We start from the raw sequence: 24,606 nt of genomic DNA, 5'->3' as shown, positions 1-24,606 counted from the left end.
TTTGCCAAATCCTACTTGTCACTGACTACACTGGTCAAACAAGTAATTTTGTCTAAACTTTCTCACACTTATGTTAAGTTGTTATCTGTAACAAAATTTAGACTACCCACGAAGCCTTGAAAAAGAAGCCCTTTGATACTCCTCTATGAGTATTTGATTATAATTCACGGGAAACCACACAAGCTATTCGACATCTATCTTGATGTATAACGAATTGATCTTTGCCTGGGATCTTACTGCATTTATGTCAATTTATATATTGACATCACAAAACCAATTTTTTTTATTTTTGGCTCTTATCTCATCCCTTGGCACACTTATACACACAACGAAATCCTTGAGGTTCTGAGTAATACCAACCCAGGCTGATGATTTCGAAACACCTGACATATGACTTCGCTTCGCAACCCAAAAGCGAAAGAGCCCACCCTCCATGCCGAAGGTTCTCTGATGGTTCTTATCCTCTTGGGGAACGCAAAACGACTGATTGATGTGACGGTTTGGTTACTTCATGATTTTCAAGGAAAAGTGCTCATCACTTTTATAACGTGGCTACTTTTAAGGCTATATGCCCGATTTTCAAGGCAATGTGTGTCATGATTTTAATGCATAACCGCTTCAAATTCAAACTTGGGGTTTATGTATAAAAGGGTTTTGGGTGATCTCATTCCAAGTTTACACGATCAAGTTAAAATTTTCCTAAATATTATTCCCTTATACACACTGTTCTGTCAAATATCTTCAAAACCTAACAATGGCGGCCATAAATGTGAACATTGATCCTTCCCAAACCACTGATGAGGCTACAACACAACAACTTTTGAAGATTCAAAGCACGAATTACAGGGTTCAACCAAACGTAAAAGCTTATCCTGATGAACTGAAGATGCTCATCGTTGCTCTGAATCATTCTGTCTTATCTACTGTTATGTCATCATCCTTCTCTATTCCGATGACGTGGATATAACTTGCTGCTTCTAGTGGTGTGTTTAACAAGACAACCAAGTTGGTTACTTTTCAATTGACCAATAAGAAGAAGTACAAGTTGTCCAAGAAGCAGTTTTCCCAAATCTTGAACATTCCTAATGTCGAACCTTTCTATGAGGTTATGAATGAACAGGTTTTTCATATGTTCAACGAGATTGGTCATCAACCACCTCTTACCAGAATGAGTGACTTCAAGAAATCATCTTTACCTTGCATCTGAAACTTTCTCTTTGGTATCTTCCTTCGATGCTTCACAGGACGAAGTGTTAGATTGGATAAAGCAAGACTAGAGGTTTATGTTATGGTTGCAGGATTGTATTATGATTTACAGGTTGATTATGCAATCCAGTGTTGGATTAGGTGTCTAATCCCATAACTATAATTGGTATGTACTTGATTTGATTTGTAGCATGGTCCTTTTGGGTTGCCTTTACTCATGCAACTTGATAGGATGATTAGTGGAGAGAGAGAGAGACACAGAGAGAGAGAGAGAGTAGGATTTATTATATGAATAATAAATTGGTACTCAAAATGATTTTATTAATATATTATAAGATTAATATATTATTTGAAAATCATATTATTAATTAGTAATTAATTAGAAATTAATTTGATATTAATTTTAGGATTAAAGGAACTAACTAATAATAGAGGGACTGGTTTTGCAAAATCATTGATAGTTGCAAAGTTGGGCTGACGGACTCCTATGGGAGGACTGGACGAAATCTATAGCAGCCCCTATAGAATTCGTCCAAGGCTTCTAACTGAGGAGGTCCATGGACTGCTTAAGGCCTAAGTAAGGAAATTAGGGTTTCCACTTGAAAACCCTAGTAGCCACAACTATTTAAAGACCCTCATGCATGGATTTTCAGCCACTCGTGTCTTTGGAAGAAACCCTGGCCGATTTCCAGTCTCTCAAAGTCATCCTTGTTGTGTTGAGTGTTTGTGACTCCATTAGAGGTGCAAAACTTGGGGCACTAGGGTTTTAGAAGTCAAGATCAATCAAGGATTGTTCTTGTTATTACAATATAACAAGTGAGGTAATGATCAAACCCTAATATTGTATATGAATTTTGAATTGTATATGCTAAATCTAGGGTTATTGCTTTGGTGTTCATATTTGCATGTTCAATAGAGAAAAACTTAGATCCAAAGCAATTAGGGTTGCATAATCACATAGGATTGTAGTTATGCTCAAAACCCATCACCTAATTATGGAAAGAGTTTGGAAATAGCATTGCCAACACTAATGTTGTGAATGGTGTTTCATGTGCTCGTTATTGGAGCCTGATTTTGAATTATGCCTACGAAAAGGAAGGGATCTTGGTTCTTGTTGAAGATCCTAAAGCTGAGTTCGGAATATATTAACATCTTAAGATTGTGGAGGATAATTTAGAAGTTTTTCCAACTGTTGCAAGGATTCCTGATGCAATGCTTCGCAAAGTAGATCCTATTGATCCTGTTCTTATTGACTATCTTCAAACAATCAATCATTCGATTGAGACTGGGGTATTATTGGTGAAGGGTATTGCTGGTCCTTCCAAAAGAACAAAGAGCTCCAAGAAAGTTATTCAGGCTAGTCTATTGAAGCCTGCTCCTGTTTCTACACCAAAGAAGGTTCAAAGGCTAGTCCATCGAATCCTGATCCTGTTCATATCCACCAGGAAGTTGTTCAGCCTGTTCACAAAGAGACTTCTCAACCAAAGGGCTCCCACTTAGTCTCCTCACACAACTTCCGAACGAAATCCTTCTCTGGAACTAGTTGCCACTAGTTACCATGCTACTGAGGCTCTAATAACTTTCTGATCTAACTGATCGAGTCCATACGTCGAATCCTGACGTCACCAAACCCAAGGTTAGAAGTGATAGCTACATGACCATTGGTAGCCTTATGTCATGAATGACCTTAAGCAGTCCACTGCTTCCTTGCTCTCATAGCTGTAGTGGCGCTTCTACAGTCTCATCACTCGCTTAACCAGGTCTAATCCGTCTGGGTAATTCCGAAATCCAATCCGTGATTTCCATATCCTCACTGCTACACTCGCACTGGTGGGTACTACTGTTCTTTCCGCGTCCTAACAATGCACTCACGCCATCTACCAACTTAGTGAATGCTATGGCTACACCCATAGACTTACACCACTCTATCACTCTCTGGCTGCTAGTGAATACTACAGCTACTACCGCAGACTTACAACACTCTAATACTATCTGGCTGCTAGTGAATGCTATGGCTACACCCGCAGACTTACAACACTCTAACACTATCTGGCTGCTAGTGAATGCTACGGCTACACACGCAAACTTACAACACTCTCCATATTGGATTGAACATGCGCTTTACCCATACTCAACTGAACTTATGTCCAGAATGGAATCACCAACCTGATTCCCTAAGGCTTGCTGGCAAACATTACGGGAACGCGATCTCCTTATTGGCAAGTTTTTTCTAAACTTCCATCTCACATTATCCTCAAACCATACAGCCGCTTGGGTTGTCTTCCTTCCTGACAAGGATGCGAAACTTATCCCAGTTTCACACCTATTTCTGCTCCTAGACACCTGATCGATTCTCCCCCACTTAGCTTCAACTTGATGGGTTTTGAGCAAAACATCATTCCTATGGTGTACATGCAAACCCTAATAGCTTTTGGATCTAGTTTGTCTAATGAACATGCAATTGAATATCCAAAGCTATAAACCCTAGATCTAGCATACAATTAATCATATTAACATAAGATTGGGGTTTAGATCTTACCTTGATTGTTATGTAGCAATAACAATCTCAAATCCTCCTTTGAATTGGCTTTAGAAAGCTTAGAGTCACAAGTGTCACTCCTCTAATGGCTCACAAACACCAAGAGCAAGAGGATGAAGAATGATAAGAGAGGAGGCACCCAAAAAACGTGTAGAAACCCTAAGGAATCAGTTGGCCACGTTTTTGGTGCCCTAGGGGTCCTTAAATAGTGAGGCTATTAGGGTTATCTAACAAGGAAACCCTAATTTGATTGCTTAGGCCCTAAGCAACCCATGGACTCCCTCCTTAGAGGCCTTGGACGATTTCTAATGGGTTTCCCCATAGAATTCATCCACTCCATCCTTTATGGAGTCCATTAGCCCAATATCCAACTATCACACAATTGACAGTTCTAGTCCCCTTTATTTAATTAATATCTTTTAGCCACAAAATTAATTCTTGACTAATATTAATTAAACAATATGATTTCTCCTTTAATATACTATTCTCATAATATATTAATAAATCATAATTACTCCTCTCTCTCCATAATTCATCCTATCAAGTTGCTTTGATGAAGGCAACCCAAAAGGACCATGCACCATCGGGTCAAGTACATACCAAAATAGTTATGGACTTAGACACTAATCCAACAGTCTCCCACTTGGATAAGTCTAATAACTATTATGCATATGACTTCAGATCCTGATCCGCAATCGTAGCTTTCAAAAACCGCTGTCAACTCTGATCCTATCAGAAGCGTGTCCTTTAGATAAGGGATCATATATTCCTCCATTCTAGATATCGTATAGACTGAGACATGGATTTAAATCATTCTCTCTATACTGTTTCCCGATTTCCGATTTATGACGACTGACAACAGACTACAATTGAACACATCAAATTAGTCTCGGCTTGGCCAAGTGCTTAGGTGCCATCACTAAATCATCGAGGGGCCCACAGATATCGCTTTCATCCCACTTTGGATAAAAGGAACGGATAAACTTTGATTCAATGCTTGCTTGCACTCACTCACCGAATCACACACAACAATATGTTTTATGACACCAAGTTACTGGTGCGTTTGCATATTATCATTGTATAACCGACTCGCAAGATACAACTCACACATCTCGGTTTCAAGAGTATAAGATATTATCGTCTCACCAATCACTCGTGATAAAATCCATGAAGTGATCCAAGTGAGCGTGGGTTTAATCCAATGCTCAAATCATATTCATAAGCACTCATGAACGTTGCAGCAAACATTTGCTTATGTCTAATACACTTTAGACAATCCACACACCAATTCACGATAGTCTTCATTCATACCTACTTCCAACATATGAACGATTGTGGTCCGTTCGAATAATTTGATTGTTCTGAACCAATTTAATTATTCAGGAAGTCAAAACATGCAAAGTGAAACACAAGAATAATACAAATCCCATATGGCCCCAAACTCTGGGTATAAATAAAACATTTTATTTAATCACCATATTGATTACTCATTATTTGTTGTTTCGGGTAATCAACTTCTTACTTGAATTATTACTACACTTGTCCCATGCTCTCAGCATGCACACAATGTTTACCTATGGTCCTTACTTTGTGAAATAGATCAAATGAACACATTTCCAATCATACTCATTTCACAACTCCCAATCCTTATCATAAGTATGAGAATATCAAATTCTTGTTACTTATGCTAGATTCTTACATTTTATGCAATGATTCTTTCGTAAAGTCATAGCTCAAAATCATCAAGACTTGGCTAATCTCTATCAGAAACAATTCTATAGATATGATGTCTCTCACTCAAAGTACATTCCTTTGAACATCCTTCTTGCATAAAAGTTTCTAATCTAGATATAGATTCTCAATATCCAACTCCCAATATGGAAACATTTCCATATTTGCCATATGACAATTTATTCTTAATAGAATCTTATCTATTCATAATAATGTCGATATGGTCCATCCAATACCATACTTCCAACTACTCACAAGCAACCAATCCTCAGCGAGCTTTGGATCGTCCTTTGATAGTTGTTTAATTGTCTTAGTCAAAAACCGATTCTTGTCCTTTTTCCCTCTTAATGCGCTAGACATTTGGAAAATTTTAGAATGGTCAAATTTTATAGCACCTGCAATCGATCCTTTACCCGAAGCGTATGGGATACGATGCATAATGTCTTACATGCTATGTGTCCTTTATATGCTATGTATCCTTTTTCCCTCTTAATGCGCTAGACATTTGGAAAATTTTAGAATGGTCAAATTTTATAGCACCTGCAATCGATCCTTTACCCGAAGCGTATGGGATACGATGCATAATGTCTTACATGCTATGTATCCTTGACTAAATTTATTAACATTACACAACCTAATCCTTTAGATTTGAAATGAAGCATAATATTCTCTCCCTTAATTATAGCAAAACAACTATTCAATCCTTACGACTTTGCAAAGTATAACTCTTGTTTTCTATAATTAATATTGCTAACTTGCAATACTTGCCTTAATAATCATACAAGCACAACATTTATGCTCCCACTATCATGATGATTATTATCATATAAGCATAACACTTATGCTCCCACTAGCTTTGACATGTTTTAGAAAACAACTGAACTTCCAGAAAATAATACTTATTGAATTTCTGAAGTTCATATTTCTAATACCTAATGCTTTGATAATCCTTTATCTAAGCTTCTTAAACTTATACACCTTTGCCTTAGATAGCTCATATGTGTGTCTTAAACAATTCAGACTAATTGCCAAATCTTACAATTCGAATTATGGAAAGGGATACCGTAACCATAATCGAATTCGAGAATACAATTTCACAATCACTATCTTCTTAAAATATCTCTTAGTGAAAGCATGTCCTTACAGTCATCTTCATGAAGGAGGGAATCTTATGACACTTAGATTTTAATGGTGTATGTGTTCCTATCCATGCGAATTTGTCAAAACCAAAGTTTGCGACAAATCCAAACTCATATGGACCGAACCTTCTCAATCTTGATCTCTTGCCTTATGGTAACACGGCTGCCCACCATGTCTTCCAAGTAGTTAAGCAGCTCACCCTTTCCTATCAATGTACTTTTCATTGATCAAAGTTCTTGCCTTTTATGCGTTCAAATGAGAACTCATAGAACTCACATGCATAATTAACTCAATTGGAACCGCACAGAAACAACAACACGATAGGTTGTAAACCTCAAGTCGTGTGCTAGTGATGATCGATAAGGTTTATTCTTGATTAGTTCTTGAAACTTTTCAAGACCATTAAGACTCCCACCGGCTCCTTGACATATAAGATTCTTTTGTCAATAAACATTTCTCGACAAACAAATATTCAAGAGTTAGTGCAGCTTTTATCAAGACAAAACACTTCACAAAATTGGTCCTAGTTGGTCTTTGTCAAGACATCACAACTTTCCAATTTCAAATGTGCAAGAATAAGAAAACCTTTTTCAAATTCCACATTTGATGAATGTTATAAACCTTCTTAAGACTTGTCACTCAATTCACAATCTTAACTCTAAGACTTGATATTGGAACGAAGTATGATTGACTTCTTGATTTAACCATTTCTTCAATTCTTGATTCCTCTTCTCAGACATACAATTGCACTAAGACTCGCTTAGAGGATCAATTGAGATATGGTTCTTAATCATTAAGACCTATCATAAAACATAATAAAAGGTACTCTCCCTTCTTCTTAGAATAGAGAAACTTTTATCTTTCTGCCTACTTGATTCTTCTTATTCGTTCTGCTATTGATTCAAACTCTTTCAATCAACTTGGAATTACACTTAATCTTATAAGTATAATCATATTTACTAAACCTTTAGTAAATCATGATGAATATCTTTGTCACTCTTGTGGTGGACTTGATCAATACACAACCTTGTGTACTCGATCTTCTAGTCCTTCACTTGACACTTTGTCAATGAATTAGTCTAATTTCCAAATATGAAATTTCTCATTCATCATGCAACCAAGTTGTATGATTCAAAGTTTCTGTCCAATTGAAACTTGGGCGATGAGAAACTTTCCCTATTTGGTAAATTCTTGACTTTTCCACAAATAACATAATTAAGAATCAATCCATTATTGCTAATAATAGAAACTTACAAACATCAATTTTTCATACACGCCATTGCAAGGATAAATAAATAATATAAAATCAAAATTTATTTTATTGCGGAAAAATTTGTCCTTACAATGCAAATCAATTGAAAAACTATGTTGTTACATATTCCTAAGCAATCTATTCTAACTCCAAGTAGTAGCTTAAGAATCTAATCTTCAAGTAATGCGATCGAAATCCATTTCTTCACGATTAGATTCAGCTCACTTCTTCCTTAAGCTTCCTTTCTTTTCTTCGATCCTACAAAACATTGAAATGTAATCTTATCACATCATGTATTAAGAATCTAGAATAGGAACTTAAAAGAGTTAGTTAATGGATTTTACCTAAAGTAGAGCCATACATTTTGACTCTCCCATCTCTTAGATCTCTTAGGTAAATAGGGCAGCTTCGTCTCCAATGCCCCTTCTCTTGGCAATAAAAGCAAATTGACTCTTTTGGAACAGCACACGGAACTACTTCTGACTTTGCCTTTCTCTTATGATCAAACTTTTCGATCATGGCATGCCTTTCGTTGCCATTGCCTATATCCATAGAGGTCTGGAAGGTAGATCCACCAATCAACTTTGCTTTTCCAGTGCGCCAAATCATTGCTGATTCAGCAGCAATAAGCATATAGGTGAGATCGATGAGGGTTACGTCGTGGTTCATCATATAGTACTCTCTTACGAACTCACTATATGAGTCAGGAAGTGACTGAAGAACCCAGTCAACAGCCAGCTCCTCACAGATAACAGATCCCAACATTCTTAACCTATCAATGTATGACTTCATCTCTAGGACGTGTGCACACACTGACTTTCCTTCTTCATGTTTACTTGCTAAAAGGGCTTGAGTGAGTTTGAACTTTTCAATCTTTTGAACTTGTGGGTTAGGGAGAACAATAGGAGGAGGTGGATGAAGTGAAGCATGATCTCGTGTTCCTCGATCGAATCGTGGAATATCATCTTCATGTGAAAAGCTTGTTCCACGGGATTTGGGAAGACCATAGTTGTCATACTTTGACATCTACAAAACAGGAGAAAAATTCAAGTTAGTTGAGTGATTGAGTCCTTAATAAATCACCCAAATGAGATATTAAGGCTAGGACCCAACACAATACTCTACAACCTAGAAGAGGGATGCCGTAATCTAGTTGCAGAATATTTGAAGGTAGGTAAATGACGATTTACCAATTTCCACCATGAAAAACGAAAAAGAAATTTAAGTTTTAAATCTATTGAAAATTCCTAGATCTTTTGAGATTCATTGAACATTTTAATGGCATGTTTAAATCTCGATATGCCCCTCGATTTGTGACTGGGATGCCGAGGATCACAAAACAGGGTGTGAATAACCATGCAAACTTACATGGTGTCCCCAATGTTACAGTCACCTATTCGATGTGCCGGTTAACCACACACGCTCCACCGAACTATGACAAACAATGAGTCACCCTTTTCTACATTTGCTTAGAACCATTTAGTGGGCCGGTTAACCACACATGCTCCACTAACGTCTTCGCAAGGGCACAAAGTGTAATTTCATGGAATTTCATCAATTCACTTTTGCCTAAAGTAACTAAGATTGAGAATTTTGTAAAAGCATTTAGTTACTTTTGTACTTCATTATACTTATAATGGAAGGTTTCTGTCCTATCCTACCCGTTCGGCTAACGACCCTCCACTAGTCAAGAGTGCGGTGGGTAAGAGTGGATACCCATTCAATCGCCATTTTATAGGCAATTTCCTTAAACACCCCTTATAGATCAGCTTCGTGAATGAGGCCTACTAACGGTAAGACTGACTGTTTACTCATACATATATAATACTAGACTTTTAATGTTATATATAGTATAGGGTGTATTTTACACTTTTAAAATACTAGGTGGTCTAATTTAATAAATTATACTTTTAATTTAACTAAATGTGAACCAAAACTTTATGGATTTATTAAATCTCTTTTAATTATACACCTTAATTAATTAATAAAACCATAAGGGTGTGATTTGAACTTTTCAAAACAATACTAGGGTTTTAGAATTTAACATTTCTAAATTAAACTTTTAATTAACTTTTAAATTCCAAAACTTGAGGGCAAGTTTTGAAACATTTCAAAACATTAAGGTTTAACTTATTTAAATTTCAAAAACAAAAACTTTTAAGTTCAAATTTAAACTATGGTACAATATAAGCTCTACAGTATGTTCTGATAACTTACCTTCTTCCTTTCCTCATCTGATGCATACTATGGTACAATATAAGCTCTTTCCCGAGACTTGGCAGTGATCTCTGCCATAGTCTCAGTCGTCTAGTGGAGATCTAACAACTCTTGCGCCAACTGTAGCGCCTCAAACGCATGGGCACACTCTGCCCAGAATCTGGTCTAAAAGTCATCCCATGACATAGCATCAACCGCATCATCAGTCAACCTTCGACCAACCTCTTCCTATCAATCTCGTGGTCTGTCCCTCAAGAGATAGGAAGTAAGTAAGATCTTGTCTCCTTTTGAGACAATGTCTGGTATGAAAAGCGTTGGTGACATCTGCCAACCATCTGCTTCTAACAATGGGGTCCCTAATCCCCAACGACAATCTGAAGCCTCACAAACTCTGAATTCCTAAAACATCAACGTACGGGTCCCTATCATGACTGTTATCTCAGTGCAGATTGCACTCGGCCTCTCATTACAAGTCTCTATAATGCCCTCCATGATCATACTGGGGATCATAGGAGTCTGGTCAAAGATATTGCATGTAATCTCAGATGGAATGAACTCCCTCATCTAATCATCGAGCTGCCCCGCTACAGAGTCCGAGCCTGATCCCTCGTCGACACCAGAACTACCATTTGGTCTACCTCTAAGCGTCACTTTACATGGAAATATACCATCACGATCATCATAATACTCATCATACTCGAGGGATCTCACACACTACAAGTTCCCTGGTCTTATCTCAGCCTTCCTTGATTCGAGTACGGATCCTCTACTTTCAATAGTACAGGCCCATACTACCTTTCACATCTACCCGTACTTTCTTCAAGAACTGCCTTGACTCCACCAAGTCCCTTCTATTGCAACTGCTCTCTGCTACTTTCATCCTAGGCTTGCCCTAGGGTAATCACCATTTCACTCTTTGCCATCAGCTGCATAAGAAGTCCCTGCTTTCTTCCCCTAACTAGCTCGCGAATACTATTACATATCACTCAGACTAGATAATTCTTCGAATGAGAGATCCTACCCTACAACGGTTGGACTCAAACAGGAGTTGCGAAATAGAGCTAGACCTAACCTTCTAAAATTATTTAATCCTGGCAATATGTAACGTAAGATATTTATTTACTAGTTAGTAAAAGATATCTAAGACTCCTAAGAGCACAAAGCAAGCAACATTCGAGCATCAAGTACACCTAATCAAGCATCTACTACGCTGGCAATCATATTGACAATTCTGTACTTGCATGCAGTTCTCATAAGCCGGAACACATATAACAGGCACATAAGGCATCCTTTTAGTGACAAAGAACATGGTTTGGCATGCGGAATTAAAGTTTGCACAATTGAACATGGTGATTTGGGTGTTCAAGAGATGTATTGATTGTATATGGTGTTACAAAAAGGGATCTAGATCTAGTCTACATAAATAACACACACTTACACACTCAACTTTTACATCTCTCAAGCACACCTATACAAGTGGTATGAACCCACCTTATATAGAGGTGTTTACATGTCTATCTCTCACTCTTACTAACTCATAAGTCATAAGGCTAATGCACCATATGCAAGTGGGTTTTACAAAAGTCAAACAATTACAAAGTCAATCATGAATAACTTTGCACCCCAACAATCCTTCCTAGATCCTTAGTCCTAATCTAGCATGCTGTTCTAAATAAGCTGATATTCATAACATAGCATAAACTTGTATGGGTAATTTGGGAGTACTTATTGAGATCAACTGATTGCATGCGCCACACCATTTTTCTCTTTTCAAAGTTCTTTTCTTTCAAAAAAAATTCTTTTCACTTTTCTAAAACTCTTTTCTTTTGAAAACTTTATACCACTTCCTTAGTTTGAGTTCAGACACACTCGAAAGTGCGCTCGAATCCCTCAAACCAAGGCTATGATACCAACTTGTAACCTCCCAAAAATATAGTCTAAAAATTTCGTTTTAATTTAATAATAAAACCATAGTCATCGAACATCATAAAAAAATCATAAACAGTGTATCTCAAAATATCGTAATAATTGTCAAAATATCAGAGTATAAATATCTCAGGCTGAACAGATGGTGTGTGCACTGCAATCTTCCCGAGCTCCTCTTTTGAAAACTGAGTACCTGAACCCAAAATTGAAACTGTAAGCACGAAGCTTAGTGAGCTCCCCAAAACTACCACATACCGTACAATAACATATAAAGCAAATACTGGGCCTTGCCCACTGCATCGGACCGAAGTCCGGAATAACTAGGGCCTCGCTCACTGCATCGGACCGAAGTCCGGAATAACTAGGGCTTTGCCCACTGCATCAGACCGAAGTCCGGACTAACTAAGGCCTCGCCCACTGCATCAGACCGAAGTCCGGAATAACTAGGGCCTTGCCCACTGTATCGGACCGAAGTCCGGACTAACTAGGGCCTTGCCCACTGCATCGGACCGAAGTCCGGAATAACTAGGGCCTTGCCCGCTGCATCGGACTAAAGTCTGGAATAAGCTGAACATAGCATAAACATGATTGTAAACATATAACATAATCACATATACATGCATGAATCACAAAGACATCAAGCATACAAAACTACTTCTCGGGACTACCCCGGCATCGGACCACAGTCTGGAACTACTATCATCTAAACGGGCCAACATTGTGGCCGTAGACCCGCTCTTACTAGAAGGAAACTCACCTCACATTGCTGAAGTCCCGCTGACAAAACCCTAGCTGCTGGATGACAGATTCCCGAATCTGTTAATTATCAAAAGAACACCCAATTAATAATTGGCTTCCAACTCATAAATATAAGTCTATACTTGGGGTAAAAGACTACTTTACCCCTATCTTAGCTTGACTCAAGCCCAAGGCCCAATCCAAAGGCCCAAAAGTCTAATAATGGACCAAGGCCCAACTATGGCCCATCTATGGTCCAATTTTCCCAATTGGGCCCAAGTCCCTACATGGTTTTGATCAAAGGCCCAACCATTTAGTCCATTCCAACATTTGGCATTCTACTGGCCCAATATCATATAACCATCAAGGCCCAAACTATGGCCCATCCATGGTACAATTTTCCAAATTGCGCCCAATCCTTAATATGGGCCTTACCCTAAAGCCCAACTAATTACTCTAGCCCATTTAATTATTCATGGATGGCCCATTAATACACTAATTACCAAAGCCCAATGGAAAGGCCCAACTCAAGGCCCAAGTGAAATTAGGGTTTCACATAAAATGACGATTAGAGTTAAGTTTTCTTACTTAACCCATTAAGAACTTAATCCATTAAATCCTTTACTCTACTAGATAAATGATATGATGAAATTGGGCTTAATACGCAATCCAATCTCAATGGACCAAAAGTGGGTCCAATAAGTCTAAGCCCCAAATACTCACAATTAGGGTTTTCTAAACCCTAATAAGGGTTTTGCTAGGTCCATTAGGATTTTGTTTGTAGGGCACCACCCACTACCACCTCAAGTAGTGGTGGCCAATGGCGGCTCACGACGGCGGCCACCACCTTACGGTGGTGGTTATTATTATTATTTTCATTATTCAATGCTAATTACAGTTACAACGCTTTTATCCAAAATAACACACACACACTCACTAACACACACACTAACTATACACACACACATCCACGTCAAGGTGGCCGGAGGTGGCGCTTGGCGGCAGCCACCACCTCACGGGGGTGGCAGTGGCGGTTCTTGGCTTTCCGGCTTGACAAACACGCACATAAAAATGTTAGACCCCATACAACACTTCAGCCACCCACCTGGTGGCTCAAGGCGGTGGCAGGCAACAGCACCCAGCGAAGGGCGGCAACAACAATAGCTTGACACCAATGGCGGCCTAAAACCCGTCCCCGATTCTCGACTGATGGAGCCCACAACGTCATAGGCAGCGGCTGTGGCGTTTGGGGTGGCGAAATAGCAGCGACAACGTACAAGTGGGACGGTGGCACCGATCCTCGGTGGTCGTAAGGCTCTAACAGCGGTGGTGAGGGTGGGCAACTCCCACCGGTTACGAAGCTAAGTCAACGAACAGAAGAAGGAGAAGAAGAACTTGTGGCAGCGAACGGCGGTAAGCAGAAGAAGATGGTGACGGAGGATAGTAGCAACGGGCATCACGAACCTCGTCGGCAGTCTTCACAGATTAAATCCAGCGACGGTTCTCATGCATTTCCGGCAACAACGACGGGGTGGCACCATCGACGGCTGGGTCACTATGGTGGAGAGAGGGTGGAGGTACAAGGTGGCGGTGAACGGAGGCTTGGTGATACAAGGAGGGTGGCGGCTGGTGATACCCTCTAGAGTTAGGGTTTGGCACCCGGTGATGTTGGGGTTATATACCCGACTCACGAAACTTTGCCCCATAACGACAAGTTAAGCCCCTCCTTTCCCTTAAAATTTTCAAACTAATCCATATTTTACACTTTTAACCCTGCCTTCAGAAATCTTTACAAACTGAATCCAAAACTTACCTTTTAAGCCCTGATCCCATAAATTTCTTCCATAATAGATCCCTAAATTACCAATAAACCCTTAAGCCTTCAAATCTTTTCAATTTAAGTCCATAAATTACCAAACGCATCCTGACCTCCGAAATCCTTTTCAATTTAATCCCGAACTTACACTTTTAACCCCCGACTTTTAAAATTCTTCACAAATTAGTCTGGTGCTTACATTTACTAATTTATTTAAATAAACGGGGCGTTACATGAGCAACTCCAGGAGAAGGGATAGACAGATCTGAGGTCCTTTAGCCCTTTAGGACCATAAAAATGGAAGCTTAATGAGAACTTTGGCCTCATGCATGGGTTAAAGATCTTGGAAAGGTCTTAATGGAGAAGTTGGGGCTGTTTGAGTCATGCAAAGGCATAAAGTTGCCAACTTTATGCCTTAGGACATCTTTACAGACTTAGATCTGGCTTCTGGACGTAAAGGACTCGAGTATTAAGCACTTAATGAGGAAAGTGCTTAAAATGAGGGTACGCTGGGCGTAACTCAGTGTACGCGGGGCGTAGTCCCATGTCCCAGTACGCGACGCGTACCAAGATTGTACGTCGAGCATACGCAATGCAGAAGGTCCGAACCTGATTTGGGCCCTTAGGTTATTTGGGCCTCATTTGATTAATTGTCCTGGTATAATATGGAAAATTTTGAATCATATAATTATTGCAGGCCATGGAATTAGTGTTGGATCTTTATTGGGCCAAGAAGCCCATTAAGGATTTTGGGCTTTGGGTTCATTAGCAAAGGATGGACATTAGGCCTTATGGAAGGGTTGGGGAGCTGGATTCCCTTGGTTAACCAAAGTTCTAACATTGAATAATATTATCATTCAGCTTGGGAGGTTTCGGACGGTTAAAAGAGCAGCTATTGTATTCAACAGAAAAAGGTGAGTCTCCTTACCATACCAATGTGTCCAAGGCACCAAGGCCGGCCCATTATGTGATTATGATACATGTGTGAGACATCCTGTGATTTGATATGTTATGTGATTGTGTTTGTATGAAAGACCTCAGGGGGTTCCTGAGGCACTTAGGTGTAAGACCTTAGAGGGTTTCCTTGGCATCCTAGGTCAAAGACCTCGGGGGGTTCACGAGGCATTGGGTTAAGACCATGTGGGGGTTCCCATGGCACCCGGAGTAAGACCCTGGAGGGTTTCTAGGGCTTCCTTATGTGATTGGCATGCATGGTTTATGTTTTTTGTTTAATCGTTTAGCTAGTATGTTATGTTATACGTGTTTGTGTGGGTGTGCTCTGGGGAACTCACTAAGCTTTCAAGCTTACCGTTTGAGGATTTGTTTCAGGTACATCTGATCCCAAGGGCAAGGTGTGATGGCGCAGCGTGCACTCTATCTCCCTTTTACTAATGTGTTTCGGGACACTCTGATGTTTTTAAAAGAAGATAATGATGTAATGAATGTGAATTTGAAAACATATGTTTTGGGATTTTATGGTTTATGCAAATGGTTTGATTATTAGAAAATGAAAATTTTCTTTGTGAAAATTGGGTCGTTACATACTTCGAAGCTACAAATGAAAAATAAAGAGGACTTCTTGATTGGGTATGCACACATTAAGTTGTTCATCGACAATTACTACGATTGTCTTGAAATGACTCAAGTGGAATTGGCTTTAGCAATGGGAAAACAAGTAATAGTGCCCCAATCTATGTTGAAGGGTCAAGGAAGTCTTAAAAGATATGAAGATGGGGAGATCTGTATGAAGCCCCTTGGAATTGTTTTTATGGGTAAAAATAAGAAAATGAAAACATTAAGTTTCTTTTTCAAACTTGTGATGTGGAAAGATATACAAGTTCTCAGTATATGAATCTTCTGGTTCATATGAATAGTTGGAAAAAGAACAATGATGGGGACAAAGCATATATTCGAAAAACAATCAATTGGTATGCGGAGATAAGGAGGGTTATACATCAAGCGGCCCAGATGCTGATGACTTAGGATTCGACACTGCTTACAAAGGGGGAGAAATTTGGGTTCGAAATAGTTGTAAAGTGTCGAAGCGTCCTTTGTTTTGTATTAGTATCAAAGTAGTCTTGTATGTTTTGCATAAGGGTATTTGTATTTCGAAGCGTTATTGATTAATCCCTTATGTATTTTTTGTATGCTTTTGCCATCCCTATAAATAGGGGATTGATACTAGAGTTAGAGTATCTTTCTGAGTCTTTGCTACTTGTACTCTACATTTACTATGTATCTTCCAAAAGAAATATATTGAGTCAAACAAATATTATTTACGATTCCGTGTTCATAATTCATTCTAAGCTCTAATCTCGTTTCTTATACTCGATTAATAACAACTATATATATATATATATATATATATATATATATATATATATATATATATTATTTCTAATAAATAAATAAATAAGCTTTTTTTTATTTTTATCTTTGAGAAGACGTCTTTTCCTTTAGAGCAATGTGACTTGTTAAATTCATTTAGGGATAATGACTAGAGAGGGTAACGTACTTTAGCTTTTGGTCACAAAATTATTTTTCGTGCTTTATTAACCATTGAACTTGTGGAAACGTATACATTATACTAGTATGACCGGCAATAGTGAGTTTTGCCGATTTCCAATGTGGGTTTCTGCTAAGTATGATTTTTCTGGTATCTTCTTCGACGACATTTCCGACGTTCCTTACCTCTGGCCACACTTTTAATCTAAGTTTTATCGAAGGAATTTGACATAAAATTTTGAAAATAAACTCACAAATGACACCTAGTTGTGTGTTATTGGTGTTTGTGTGTGAAAATTTGAAGCCGGTGAAGATGAACATGAACAAACAAAAATGAACTCACAAATTGTTTGTTGTTTTGTTCTTAATATCAAAGCTGATGAAGATGAAAATGAGCACACAAAAACCCTAGGTTTTTAACTTCGATTTCATCTATATCTCGATCAAGACAAAAACCCTAGGTGTGTTGAGTTCGATTTCCTCCAGATTCATCAAGTTTTTGAGTTAGAGTTCAAGGGTTTCGAGTTTATAGAGTTCTTGTGTTCGAGGTCAAGGATTTCAAGTTCATCTAATTCTTGTGCTCATCTAATTTTGGGTTTTTAACATTTCTAGTAAAAAAAGGTCTTGCCGGAAAATCAAGTTTGACCGGAGAAGATGACCGAAAAATCATACTTGGCTGGAAAACTCATGTTTTGCTGGAAACAGTGCCGAAAACCGGCAAAACCCACTATTACCGGTGATACCGGTATTATCTATACGTTTCAACAAGTTGAAGGATTAATAAAACATGAAAAATAATTTAATAACCAAATGTGACCAAAAACTATGGCACCATAACCTATCAAGTTACTATCCCATTTTTTTAATACCAAAAAGTGGGATCCAATTTAATGTGCAATTAACGCACGGCAGAGATTTTATTAGGACACCATTTACAATTATGCTGTTTTTGACTTCAATTAACTTTGTTTGCGTGATTTTAAATAATAAAACAATGCATGAACAGTAATTTTAAATACTAAAAATTGATATATTATTTTTAACAGAAACCAATTTATATGAGTTTTCAATAACGACAAAGAAAGTTAATTGGTGGATCAGTGGTAGCTACGCATGTTTAATACAGGCAGTATCGTTTGTTGAGCTCATGGGGGCAGTTTGCAACCTTCATTCATTACATTTCTAAATGGCTAATTATATTCTCACCCACCTATATCCAATACGTATGCCCCTCCTATAATTATATAATATTCTATTCTTATTCTTGTTAAATAGATAAGCTCGTCTATTCATTTCACACACACATTCCCTCGATCTTGAAAATGGCTGACGCTTTAGTCTCTGTTGCTGCCGACGCAATCCTAAAAAAAGTGGCATCGTTAGCTGCCAACGAAATCGCCCTTGTTTTGGGTTACAAAACGAAGTTACACACTCTTGAACAGACCTTGAAAATGATTCGTGCCAAATTACAAGATGCCGAGAATGAGAAAGGTCAAAAACATGGTGTGATGGAGTGGCTGAAACAGCTAAAAGATGTGGTTGGTGAAGCTGATGACGTGTTAGATGAGGTTGACTACGATATGCTGAGGCGTGAGGTAAAGAATCGAGACCGGGTGCATAGAAAGGTACCCTCTCTCCCAAGCATGAAAAAGCTTTCATTTCGTAGAGAAATAGGTAAGAAAATAAAAAATATTAACGAAAAGTTGTCTCAAATCAATAAGCTCGCCAATGAGTTAACACTAAAAGATGAACAACCTGGCCCTGTTGTTCCAGATCGTCCATACCCCCAGACTGTCCCAAATTTAGAGAAATTCAAAATTGTTGGGAGGGAGGAGGATGAAGAGCACATCATACACCTTTTAACCGAATCCAGAAAAGAAGAAATGCTTACGATTGTTCCTATTGTGGGAATGGGCGGGATGGGTAAGACCACTCTGGCTAAGTCTGTCTACAATAATCCAAAAATCCAGCAACACTTTGATGTTAAAGCGTGGGTATGTGTGTCAGTTAAGGTTGATATCAAGACACTTCTGGCAAAGATCTATGAAATTCTTGCAGGACGGGCACCTAAGTCGGTTGAAATGGGCAATTTAATTAGTGCTCTTGAAGTGAAGTTGGGATCAAAAAGATATTTGCTAGTTCTGGATGACGTTTGGGACGAAGAGAGATCACATTGGGAAGAATTTAAGAGTCATATGATGATGATAAAGTCAGAAACTGGAAGTGGCGTTCTTGTCACGACCCGAAAACTTGACATTGGAACTAAGGCTATGAAAATCGATTCATGTCTTTTGAAAAGTCTTTCTGATGATCATTGTTGGTACATCTTTAAAGAGAGGGCTTTTCTAGCAGGACAATCACCACAACCTGAATTGGAGGAGATAGGACGTGATATTGTGAAAAAATGCCGTGGTTTGCCTTTGCTAGTGAAGGTAATAGGAGGCGTGTTGCAGAATTACAGTGACCCAGAGAAGTGGTTGGCCATCAAAAATAGCGACATTTGGGATCTAGAAGATGAAAGGGAGAGAGTTCAAAAGAGTTTGGAACTGAGCATAGATAATATGCCTAGACTATCTATCTCCAAGCAATGTTTTGCATACTGTTCCATCTTTGAGAAAGATACATTCATGGAAAGGGAAGAACTGATCCAACTTTGGATGGCTTTAGGGTTGGTTCAAGCAGATGATACAGGAAGCAATGAGATGGAGGACGTTGGAAATGATATTTTTCAAATTCTGGTCAGCAATTCATTGTTCCAAGATGTTATAAGGGATGAGTATGGTCACATCACTCATTGTAGCATGCATGATCTGTTACATGATCTTTCATTATCTCTTTTTTCCAAACAAGAAGGCTTATGTGTCGGGTGTGCAGTGAATGATGATATTTCTCGTGTCGATAAGGTTAAGCAGCTCAAGCATCTCGCTGTTTACAACAAACACAACGAGATCATTGAATTTGAAGCCAAGGTTTCTATGTTCATTGAATGGGATATGGTGGGTAGAACTTTGCATACGTTGTTTGTCAAAGAATTAAATATGATGGAATTTTCATTTCAACGACTCAAGTGCATTCGAATCCTAAAACTCCAAGGGAATACTATATGGGAGTTAGACGATTCAATCGGAGGGTTGGTGCATCTTAGGTATCTTGATTTGTCAAAGACAATGATCCATGTTCTTCCTGCATCTATTGGTAAATTATACCACTTGCAAACTCTGAGGTTGCGCTCTTTTGTCTTTAAGCAGTTTCCAGAAGCCATGAGAAATTTGATAAGCCTGAGATATTTCGTGTGTGACGTAGACATTCCCGCCAATATCTTGGGACAATTGATTTCTCTTCGAAAATTGCCTACCTTCACAGTGCTTAAAAGGAAGGGACACGGTATTGAAGTGCTACGCTATTTGAATAACCTTAGCGGAAAGCTTCGTATTTTCGATCTAGAAAATGTGGGAAGCAAAGAGGATTCTGTTAAGGCAGAATTATCCGGAAAAAGAAAATTATACGATATTGAATTCAATTGGAGTAGCAATGGAGGTGCCAACAGAAACGACAAGGAAGTATTGGAAGGCTTGCAACCCCCTAGAGATGTGAAAATGTTGAGAATTTACAAATTTTCTAGTGATCATTTTCCAAATTGGGTAACAAAGATGGCAATCAATATTGACGGGAAATGGACTCCCCTTGACAAGCTCGTGTCAATCACATTATATGGATGTAGCAGCTGCCTCTCTCTTCCGACACTTGAGCACCTACCACATCTTCGGGAGCTGCTGTTAATGGAAATGGACAACTTGACATTTTTAAAGAGTTCCGATGTTACTGGATCAATGAAGCCTCTGTCTCCATCGTTGAGATCACTCAAACTAATACGTATGGAAAGACTGGAAAAGTGGATAGACGGAGAAACCAACAGTTCAAAAATGATATCGCCTATCCTCGAGAGTTTGGAAATCGAGAGTTGCCCAAAGATTATTCTTTTAGATGAATGCCATCCCCATCCTCTTGTGTCCTTAAGGATATGTGACTGCACAGGTCTGGAGTACATTAAAAGCATACAAGGCCTCACATCTCTCGTATCATTAGAAATTTCCTATTGCCAAAGTCTTACAGAAATAACCAATTTGCCCAACCAGTGTCATTCTTTGAAGACTTTGCAAATTAAACATTGCTACGAACTGCAGACATTGCCTTGCAAAATGTTTAATTGTTATGCCTTCTTGAATGAGTTGATACTTGGTCCGTTCTCCAAGGAGCTCGATTCTTTCCCAAGTCTCCAAGGCATCGAAAAGTTAAGGAACCACCTTCACTCATTGGAACTGTGGGGTTGTGATCACTGGGAGTTGATGCCAGAAGAAATACAACACCTCACGTTGCTGACTCGGTTATGCGTAGATTGCTTTGGAATAAAAGAACTGCCTATATGGTTAACCAAAATGTCATCTATTCGAGAAATGTGTTTCACTGTTTGCAAAGGGTTAAATAAAGACAAGGTTAAATGGAGAGCACCGTGTGAAGCAGATTTTGTCAGTTTAAATCATTCAAGGGTGTACATAAACAAGGCCGTCCTTCGGCATGTACAGGGTGTGCGACGATAGGGGTCGTTTCATTTAGGGCCTTGGATTTTCTTTAAGTACATTAATATTAGTCGTGACTTGTGACTGATTATTGTAAATTTAATGATGGATTTGTGATAATTTTGTTTTGATTAATTGTATAACATGCAAACATATATAGCATGATTACAGAGTGCAAGTCATTATTTCAGGAAGAAAAAAAATAGTAACCATATGTAACCGTGATTAGATGGTTAGATTTTTCTGTACCATTATTCAACATAAACAAAAATAGCATTGTCAGGAGCAAGCCAAACCACTCACATACTCTGGCTTTATCTGCTAAAATAATCAACACTTCTAAACTTCAGTCTAGTGGGAGAGGAATCTACTCTGCAATATGTTTGGTAATTAAATCGATATTAATCGTGTATTTTCTTCATGGGTTGCTGCAGAATGAGGTTTACATATACTTCATCACTGGTAATTCGGTTGATTAAATTCATCACTAGAAATCAGAAGTGTAAGTTTTGAAGATTAAAGTTTAAAAAAAACGAGTCTTTTAAAGAATCAGATATATATACAGCCAAAGACGTCAATATACATACCTGTGTAATGGTAAAATGGTCATCTTTGTTCTGTAGAAAACATTATAAACACAAGGAATCACTTCAATCAAATTAAACTTCATAAAATAAGTAATCGTTACATACTGTTAATTTTAAAAGGAATGATCCAATAGTAAAAGGTGATTCAAACTTAAAATCGGAACCAGAGAAGCTACCTCTGAAAGCACTGAACTCTCTGCAATCGATGTGAGTATTGAAGCTCGAGCTATATGTATAAGTCTACATTTTGCAAAGCCCTGCATCTTTTTCTACGAAAATGTAAAGAGGGATAAAAGGATTTATAAGTATTTAGTTGAATATCAAGGTTGAATCCAATGTGACGGGGAACTGGGGGAGACCATATGTTCGATGAAATGCCAACGCTATAAGAAATGAGTTTAATTTTTATTTATTATTATTTTTTTTACTGATTTACCTTTTCCCTGCAAATATATATTAAACTAATCCGTTTATGGTATGGTCAGTTTTTAATCTTATAAAAAGAATATGTTTCCCTTCCAAGACATTACTAAACGAAGTTTTAACTTTGAGTTTAATTTTGCAAATAGTCGTGGTCCATCTTCTTTTATAAACAATCATAGACCCTTAAATATTACAAAATTTAAACAACAATGAGTTATTCACTGCAAGTGATTGCCAGCCTAGCTGGTTGTGATGCATCCTGGGTTATAGGCCTCAGTGGGTGAGGCCAAGAATTCGATTCTTGGCTGAGCACATTTGGGGGATTTTCCCTGGATTGGCGTGGGTTCGATTCTTCGTTCCCTTTGGTGGTGAGTGGTGCCCCTCTTGGTGGCCCGCTAGGCATTCCTGATCCATCGGGTCGGGTTACCCTCTATCTATTTGCCGGTTCTAAAAAAATGAGTTATTCACTTAAGTAATGATCTTTAGAGCCCACTTATCTCCCAACCACAACATTTTTCATTTTAATTAACATTAATTGTATTTATTTCCTGAGCTATCCTCATAAGCCCCATTTTATAAAATTTATTTTCTTCTTTCATCTAAAGGTCTATTACTTTTTTGTAAAATAATACAGTCTTTTCTTTTAAGATCGATGATGATTTCCAATACAAAATTAGATCATCCCTTAGCAAAACATACAAACACCAACAACATTAAAATCCAAATCCTCCAAAACGAAATCGATCAAAGAATTTATGAGGCCCAAATGTATATGAATGAAACACCACCATTATATTGTATCAACGATGTATCCAGTTTTAGCAACGAACTTTGGGTAAGCAATTGTGTAGATGAACCAAATAGCCGAAACCAAACTCAACAACAAACTTTGGTCAGCAAGATTTAGCAACAAACGTTGACCATCCTATTTTATAAGTGGTTCGTGTTTCACTGATGTAGAAACATTCTTAACTAATAAATTTTTGGGGATGAGTCAACTAGAACCAAATAAGGTGAGTCGTGGAGATGGATGGTGCAAACCAAGAACATGATTTATGATTGTAACTTTTTCACCATGAGTTTCAGATTAAGAATGTCACATTTTCAAAATGGGATATAAGTTTTGGTTATTTTTAGTGAAAAAATATATATTTATAATATTTAAAATAAATAAATAATTAAGTGATAAATTAAAAAACTCTGTGGGTTAAATGTTGAATTATGGAACTTAAAGAACCTCTACATCATTCTTCCCACCCCCTTTCCCCCTCATTCATGATTTCAAACCCTAAAAGCTTCTCCATGAGCAACTTTCCTCCATTTCCATGTTGATTTTCATGATCTAACATTAAGTTATTGAAGCCATGGTCAACTCACTTCAAATCCTAGCTTAAAAGTAGATTCCCTTCTCCATTTCTTCTCATTTATGTCTAGGGTTTGTGTAATGATTTCAAATCCATAAATTACTCGATATGTTGATGTTTAATTGAGTTTTCTTCTATAATTCCATCCATATATCAACTCTCAAAAATCAACTAACTTGTAGTTGTGAGATTTAAGCTACTGATGGACATTTTAAGGATTTTTTATTTTAACCCTATAGATTTGAAATATAATGGGATTTTAGGCGTTTTTCCTAACCTTAGGTTTTCAATTTTAGGATTTAGTATTAATATTATGGTTAGTACTAAATCCTAAAATTGAAAACCTAAGGTTAGGAAAAAACCCCTAAAATCCCATTGTATTTGAAATCTATAGGGTTAAAATAAAAAATTCTTAAAATGTCCATCAGTAGCTTAAATCTCACAACTACAAGTTAGTTGATTTTTTAGAGTTGATATATGGATGGAATTATAGAAGAAAACTCAATTAAACATCAACATATCAAGTACTTTATGGAATATTAACCTTAGGTTTTCAATTATAATGGGTTTTTCCTAACCTTAGGT

At 37.9% G+C, this 24,606-nt stretch overlaps 1 protein-coding gene and 1 long non-coding RNA gene across 2 annotated transcripts; one reads left to right on the top strand and one right to left on the bottom strand.

Moving 5' to 3' along the window:
* The first annotated feature begins 18,350 nt into the window (after window positions 1–18,350).
* Window positions 18,351–21,812, top strand: LOC145159226 (putative disease resistance protein RGA3). Its single transcript, XM_079078161.1, has one exon. The coding sequence runs from the start codon at window positions 18,393–18,395 to the stop codon at window positions 21,666–21,668; it is 3,276 nt and encodes a 1,091-aa protein (XP_078934287.1). The 5' UTR covers window positions 18,351–18,392; the 3' UTR covers window positions 21,669–21,812.
* Window positions 21,813–21,872: 60 nt separating this feature from the next.
* LOC145159227 (uncharacterized) lies at window positions 21,873–22,544 on the bottom strand. The gene is made up of 3 exons (XR_013737559.1): window positions 22,411–22,544; window positions 22,235–22,264; window positions 21,873–22,134 (listed from the first exon to the last, which is right to left on the bottom strand). It is a non-coding gene; the product is annotated as an uncharacterized LOC145159227 (long non-coding RNA).
* Window positions 22,545–24,606: the final 2,062 nt, after the last annotated feature.

This window comes from Lactuca virosa, chromosome 2 (genome assembly GCF_052849685.1).
Source record: "Lactuca virosa cultivar CGN04683 chromosome 2, Lactuca_virosa_CGN04683_v6, whole genome shotgun sequence".
Taxonomy (NCBI): Eukaryota; Viridiplantae; Streptophyta; class Magnoliopsida; order Asterales; family Asteraceae; genus Lactuca; species Lactuca virosa.
This window is presented reverse-complemented; position numbering and strand designations above follow the sequence as displayed.